We start from the raw sequence: 8,015 nt of genomic DNA on the forward strand, positions 1-8,015 counted from the left end.
TCCCAGAAATGTAAGTGTACAATGGCACTTGATATGACATTGAACTAAATTGGTATTAAGCCTTTATAATACCAAAGTTTATAAATACATTATATTCAACTTCAACCATATAAAAGATATGTTTTTCATTAATTCGTTAGCGAAATATAGCTTTTCAAGTTGGGCTGTTTTCGGATTTGTAATACTCAATATGACATATTAATACAATTATGTCTATGAATATTTTTTATCTTTTAATTTTCTTTACATATATTTATTAGTAGTCACAGTTTTCCTTGGGAACATATAGTATGCCAGTCTCGATTAATTTACACTTATTTTAAATTAACTAGATTATATCTGTGATATATCACAATGTACTAACTATATCTTTAATCGCGTCTGTAAATAATTTATTTTCATTTGTCATGTTGTATAGGAGTAATTTTATACTATAATATTGTAATTAGTGATAGGCGTATCATACAATATCTTGTCTAATCAAATTTAAAATATAATAAAAAGTATAACATCATAAAATAGTGAACAATTTGTATAACTATACAATATAATATACACACCCCTGTAAAGCTAGAGCCTGTGTCGTCAACATTGATGTTAAAGATGTATTCTGCCAGCTGATTAGTAAAGACGGTACACAATTCACTCAAACTGGTCCATTCGAAATAAAAATAAATATATATCATTTGTATGATAAAAATACTATTATAGAACGAAACGAAAATGTGTGACCGTAACTTGTTAATACTTATCTATTTTTTAGTAATATTATTGGATATTTTAATAATATAATGGCATAATATAATGAAATACCTCGCGAATTCGCAAATTTGTATATCATGTATGAACAAGTTAAATAAAAGCAGTGAATAACGTGATCTCTGGGGATATTAGAAGTCAAATGAAAAGGTTTGAATACAAATATTTATATTTAACATATTTATTTTCCTATTTTAAATAAAAGTGACTAACCCTGAATGCATTGGGTTACGAAAATCTATACGATATATATTTTAAATAAACATACTTAGGTATTATTATTAATAACTGTTGGATCTTGGATACACTTTAATATTTTAATTTGGTGCGGCGACAAGTCCTACGTCGTAACGTTTGCAACCCTGTTGATGTACAGCAGACTACACTCCATGTAAACTTTGTCCTTCCGGAGGGACCGTGGGAGGGGGCTAGCCGATGACCGCTGATGCCCATCGCCGCCGCCGCCGCCGTCGCCCCGTCTCTTATCTTTTACCGTTCGTCTAGCGTAGCAGTCCCTTTTCTTGGTTCGTCGTCGTAAAACCGTTGCGTCATCACCGTATTCCGCCTTTGATTTACGCGCATCCTAGCCTCACGCTCATCGTCGTGCCGCACAAGTCCCGTGTCTACGATCTATTGTTTTCGGGCTTTTGCGTCAAACAAAAAGCCTTTTTCGCTTCGTGCCATCGCCCGTCCGAATTCTCGCAATGCGACCAAAGCCGTTCGCGACCAAACGCTTTTCGTTTGTCCAACGAAGCGCGAACACGATCGATTGTTGTTTTCGTTCTATTATACAGTTTAACTTCGGAATCCAATCAATCGCATTCAACTGTTTTAATTTTGTTTCCGCGATACAAGGTTTTTGCTGTATAAAACTCCCGTACGTATACGCGGTCGTTGACCCGTGTTGGACAACCGACGTTCGGTGGATTGTCGCCGTCTGGTCGGTCCATGCTCGGTATTCCAGCGATGTGCCGGGATAACGGAAACAACAGCCACCATCATCACCAACGCTTGCCATCAGTGCCATCAGTTGTTATCAGGTCGTACATAAATGTTTTTGTTTGTCATTTGTTTTTATTATAATTATTCAGTTTCGTCACCTGTGTGGTACGGCATATATTTATATTTTATATTTATGTAATCTAGCCGTTCGGATTGTGATTGTGCTATGCCATTGACTAACATTAGTTATAAATTATTTTATTAACTGTGGAACATCAATAAATTATATATAAATTCAATAAATATATAAAATATAATAATAAATTAATAGCCAAGTTAGTACTGTCTAGTAGTATTGTTACTACTGCACCGTACTTAGTCTGCATCGTTCGCTTCGAAAATAAACTCATCGTTCGGAACTTCATCAGAATAATCCCGAGGGAAGTTATCTAGAGTTTCCAAATCGTAATACATATCCACTACCGATTCAACGCATTCGTTATTACTAAGGTAGCACGATAATGTACCATCGTCAGCATTGCTGACATCTGAGCCACTACACCCACATAATCAATTGCATTGACTTAAATAAGGTCAGAAATATTTTTATTAAGTAAAACTAAATAAATAGTCAGTATGTTTAATAGGGCCAGTGAATTTTCTTATGCCGTAATATTTAAATGAGCAGTGCTCGTACGTATAGTGCACGCGATTTCAATAGACCACACTAACTTAGAATACATACAATTATAGATTATAAGAAGAATGATGACAGATTATGTGTAACAATATTTGCATTATACATTGTGTATCTATTACTGTACTATGTCTGTGTAGTATTACTTTGCAAATAAATATAAACCTTGTTTTCACTAGAATAAATACTAAAAAAACACGAAGCCGATTAAATTAAAAGTTTACTTTTGCGTAAGGCATACAATTTAAAATCGTATGTTGGATATAGTCAAAATAAAATATGATGTTGTTTGTGTATTAGCAAAATATATAAATTTCGAAAAATTACTGACGATTTTTAATTTCTTAACCTAAAATTAATGACGTAGATGATTATGTAATTTTAGACGTCTACAAGTGTATACCCGATTCGTATATAATTATGAAAGAATATAATTGTGAAGGATAGCATTCTATCTGCATTTTATATTTACCTATACGAATATATACATAACCTACGGTAATATGATTACGGACCATAAAATCGTCGAACATAACAGGATATGTCTCTGCTACACCCGACTGTGTGTATAATTTGAAATTCATTATAAAACATTACTGTTTTAACATATGTCTTATTATTTAATAAAACATAACAATGTCATCATTGACGTTTGGAGTGGCTATTCTCTTTATACCCCACTTATAATTTGTAGGTACGACGAGTTTGTTGGATTTGTATGTTTCTAATCAGTACAAAATATTTTGGAAGTATAAAAATAGTTGAAAAATTAATCCTGTTTTATTTATTAAAACCATAATTTGATTTTAATTTTCACATATCTTGTCAAAGTTGTAAGAAATTCATACGGTATACCCACATAATGGCTTAAACATTTTTCGTAAAAATAAAATATCTTTTCTATAATTAACGTTTAGTCAACATAATTAATTAAAGAAACGAAATAAATGTTTATAATCATATTTATCTTTATTTTGGTTAACATGAAACGAGTTAACCGTGGTCCGTGAAGATGGCTGGATGATTTGAAGAAAAGTACAACGGAAAACATTATAAGAATTGCTTATTGAATATAATTTTAAACATCACAAATTGCGTTATAAAAGTGATAACTTTGTGATGAGGCTTGAAATTATACTTATATAATATTCATATTTATTCCATTATAATAATTGTGCGATGTTATACATAGCAGTTTAGAAATGATCACTTTAATCTTTTCTTTATATATAACGAATATTAATATTGTTGATTATTTAAAATTATTAAGCTAATATAAACACTTCAAAATCATAGGAGTTTTATTTATAAATTCATTGATGAACTATTATATATTAAATTAAATATAGATCAATCACCGCTTAACGTTGCAATACATAATATGTTGAATGTAGGGAATTAATCATTACTATTTTGTCGTTTCATAGTTTAATTTTTAATAATACTTTATATAATATCTAACAAAATTTATTTATTAAACTTTTTGTAAAAACCATTAACGTTTGATTTAATTACTGGATAGGTTCACTCCGCGTGTACATATTATACCATTGTTGTATTTTCATCCATCTTGTGTATGTATATCATTTGTTTATTATGCTTGGAGCATACATTTTAAATATTTATATAAATAATCATAAAAATCATAATAATAATGATAATAAAAAGTTTATCTTTTGGTAGATATTTAAAACACATAAATGTTATGGATAAATCCATTTAAAAAAATGCTTTAGTAGGTACCGGTATTATGTTTGTATGCACGTTTTTATTTTACTTTTATGTTCAAACAATTTCATGTTATGCCTAATATTACACTTAATCCATTTTAAGTTTAATACTTACATCATATTCTAATCTAATTATTTACTTTATAAAACCTGCAAAACAGTAAATATTATAAACAAATCACGTGCAAAATTAATTTTACACCGTACTTATTGTTCACGATAATAATAATATAATAATATTATAGCTTGGATATAGGATATTATTTCAATTTTAAATTTAAAAATATTTCTTATATAAAAATCTAAGACCCTTAAACGTTTTTATATTTTATTAATATGTTAAATTTTAATCATAAAATAATGAATTCATTGTAAATGTTCATAATTATTAATAACTTTATATACCTGCAGACGTACAATTTTATTATTAATCTACTCCAGACAGGTTTTTTTTGGAAAGAGTTATGTCCAGTCACTCAAAATTATAATATGAGCATAAGCATAAAAGTAAAAAAAGTTAATTATTATTATTATTATTTATTTTATTTTTATTTTTTTTTATTAATTTATAAAACTTAATAATTTTATTTATATTTTCTCTATATCACTAAATAAAAGTTCAAAAATCTACAATTTTAATTTATTTCAATTAAAAATATTATTAAATAGATACTGTAATTATTTAAAAAATAATATTCATAGATAATTGATATTCAATCGTTTAAGAATATTAAGCAGGCAAAAGTAAAAACTATTAATATTACACACGAATACAGGATTAGCAAAATAATTACAATGTTCAACATTTTAGCATACATTAAAATGAAAAATAGATGTAACGTTTCTAAAGAGACGAGTCCAGGTATTTATCCCAATATAATTTAATATATAGTTAAATATACCTTCTAAACGTTGGCATACGACAATCAAACAAGCTGCAGGTCATTTCCATTATTTCCACTTGCGTATAAGGTTACAACGATTTACTTAGAACCAGTCCATTCGCTATTCAACATTACCATTTCACAGCTAAGTGTATGTTATCTCATCGGCAGTTTATCAATTGCGTCTAAAAATAATACTAACTATTAAAGTACTATTTCAATAATTAGTATTAAATATCTTAAATAGGTATAGCCAGTGTAAGGGTTACGGCGAAGTGTGCCTACATATTATTTTGAAATAATATGTATAATTTAGTTTATTTATACACACTACGTGTGAATTTAATACTGCAATGATGAAAATAGCATAAAGAAAATCCCGAATCGTTCCATTAACTATTGTTATTAACGCGGACACATTTCAGCGTATATTTGTCAATTTTTTTAATTGGTAAAAAGACGCTTTTTATCTAAGATTGCCAGGGACACTAACGAGTCTTCCTGCGCTATTTGCTCCATTATAATCTATTTTGTTGTAGATACGTGTAGTATGTAATATAATATTTATTACGAATAATGCCGATATTTCAACTACAATGAATCATTATTTATATAATAATGTTATATATTATATTATTATTCAGTCAAATAATATAAATATAATAATAATATACATTATTTGTATCGCATTACTCGGCTGGACCGGTGCATTATACCACAATTTCACTACATTTATGCATAGAGCAACACACTTATAATAATAGTATAATATTACAATGTCTAATCGAAGTGTTTTAACATACTTTCGGCACTTTAACTTGTCACTCGGTGTAGTATTCCGTTAGTCGAGAACATAATAAATATAGCTGAATGGATATTTTTAGTTAAAAGTCTTTTGAAAAAGAATGTTAGGTCTTATAGGTAAAAGTTCTTATATGTTCTTTTTTGTTAGAAGATTATTATCGGTTTTAAGTTTTATAAGTATTGAAAAAAATTTTTATCATATACATAACAAAAATTAGTTAGTGTTGATTGAGTGACAAATGTATTAGTACACTTAAAATCATATATCGTTTTGGTGCGTAAATTTCGTAACCGCCCAACAATTCACTATTCATCTTTGTATGTAATTTTCAATATTTGCATTACCATCACATATATACTGGTGGTCTGTTCATCGAACTCGTGTGTTATCGTCGGACAGGACGACTGCGACATTGAGAAAATGCTGCAATAATTCAGTGGCGTCATTTAAATTTTTTTTATTACGGATGGCGTAAAAATCAGGTCACTTTAAGCGCAAATTACTATCAATTTTTCAAGCTAATCAATTTATGAAGTGGGCCTAATTACTACAATATTGGATTTTAAATAAGTAAATGTATACCCAGCACGGTACAAATGACGTCACTGCAATAGTAAGGATATTATGTGGGTATAAGTCAACTACGTACTTTATTCAGCCACCCAAAGAATTGGTGGCATGATGGTTAGCTGTAAAAGCGCCGCGGTTACAGACGCCGCCCGACTAGAGTACCAAATATTACAGTGATAGTGGCACGTTACGACGGCGGCGAAAATTGTTAACAGCCCGGTGGTCAACGGCAATCCCAATAAAATTACAAGCCGACGAGGCCACAGCCACAGTCAGGATATATATATATATATATATATATGATATTCGTTGAGTACCGACACTGCAGCACTCAAAAGCCTGCTGACCTTTGGTTATGAGTTTCCATAACCCCATATCACATGATATTTGATTTATTTCTATTTTTATTTTTATTTTTACAATATATCTTGGTGAAACGTTTCCTACCACCGACATGGTATTTTTGTACGATCACAAAATACATTTTTATCGTTAAATAGCGATTTTATCAGTCGTTGTATTATTTTTATGCGTCTCCTATTGCGTGAGGCCGTTCGTCAGCCTCCGCTCGCGTTGCGACGCGTAAATGTCGTACACCACGTGGCCGTTTTTATATAGGCGTGCGTTCGAGTGTGTCACCACTTCGCGACAACCAACTCGATGTTAAACGCTTCAGTACGTTTTTAATATTTTATCGTTGTTGTCCGGCTTCTTCGCCGATTGTTCCATCGTCGAACGATAACTTCTCTACCGCTTGAGCTGTCGTAAATCAGTAACGAATGCTGTGTTGGTGTCATCGAGACAGCATCGCTGTCCACTCCGGTACTGCTGGCCACCGTGTCGACTTCGCCGGCGGGCCGTGTGATTGTAAAAGACCTGTGTCGTTCGGCTGTCCGCCATGCAGAGCGGGTCTAACGCGTGTATATACGAACGTGCGACACCCTATTGAACTCGTCACACGACGGGGTACCGGAGAACGTGTACGCTGGTGATCTGTCGCCAAACTCTGTAGTGCCTCCTCCTTTTCGTACTCCCGAACCTGCATCGCTACAGTCACTGTGTGCGGAGGTTTCACCTGAGTACCACATTTTTACGTACGTCGCTCGTCCTCGATTCGTCAATAGCGGCACTGTATGTTTGTGTAATTCCACGCTGTTTACGTTAACGCTGCCAAGACGGTAATGTTTTACACTTCGGAAGACGGCCGATGCTATATCAGTCATCATATATACGTAATATATATATTATACAAAGTAGTTGTTGAATGAATATTGAAGAAAATTGGTAGTATAAAAATTTAAAAATGATAATAATATTTTATAATAATTATATTAATTGTTAAAATAAATATGTCGTGTACATAATTATTTTTACGAGTACATACTATTACATACTATTATATTATTATTTATTTGGTTATTTTAGCTTTAAATACAAGAGTTATTAGCTATAGATAGTTACTAAACAATATCAATTATATATTAATTATTCATTACCATGGAAACCTGTTGGCGGTTTAAAAAAAACTAATTTTATGTATATTTAAGAGAGTAAAAATGTGTTAGATTTGAGGAACATGTTGGCAATAGCAGAAGAAATTCTTTATTGCCCCTGGGAATCTTGAAAAA

General features: G+C 31.0%; 1 protein-coding gene across 1 annotated transcript in view; it reads right to left on the reverse strand.

Annotated features, from left to right (window-relative positions):
* Window positions 1–7,610, reverse strand: part of LOC113549112 — a 21,688-nt gene extending 14,078 nt beyond the window's left edge. The window contains exon 1 of the mRNA XM_028188697.1: window positions 7,316–7,610. Coding sequence (XP_028044498.1) covers window positions 7,316–7,610 — 295 coding nt within the window. The remainder of the gene's footprint in view (window positions 1–7,315) is intronic.
* Window positions 7,611–8,015: the final 405 nt, after the last annotated feature.

Source organism: Rhopalosiphum maidis, chromosome 1 (assembly GCF_003676215.2).
Source record: "Rhopalosiphum maidis isolate BTI-1 chromosome 1, ASM367621v3, whole genome shotgun sequence".
In the NCBI taxonomy this organism is placed as follows: domain Eukaryota; kingdom Metazoa; phylum Arthropoda; class Insecta; order Hemiptera; family Aphididae; genus Rhopalosiphum; species Rhopalosiphum maidis.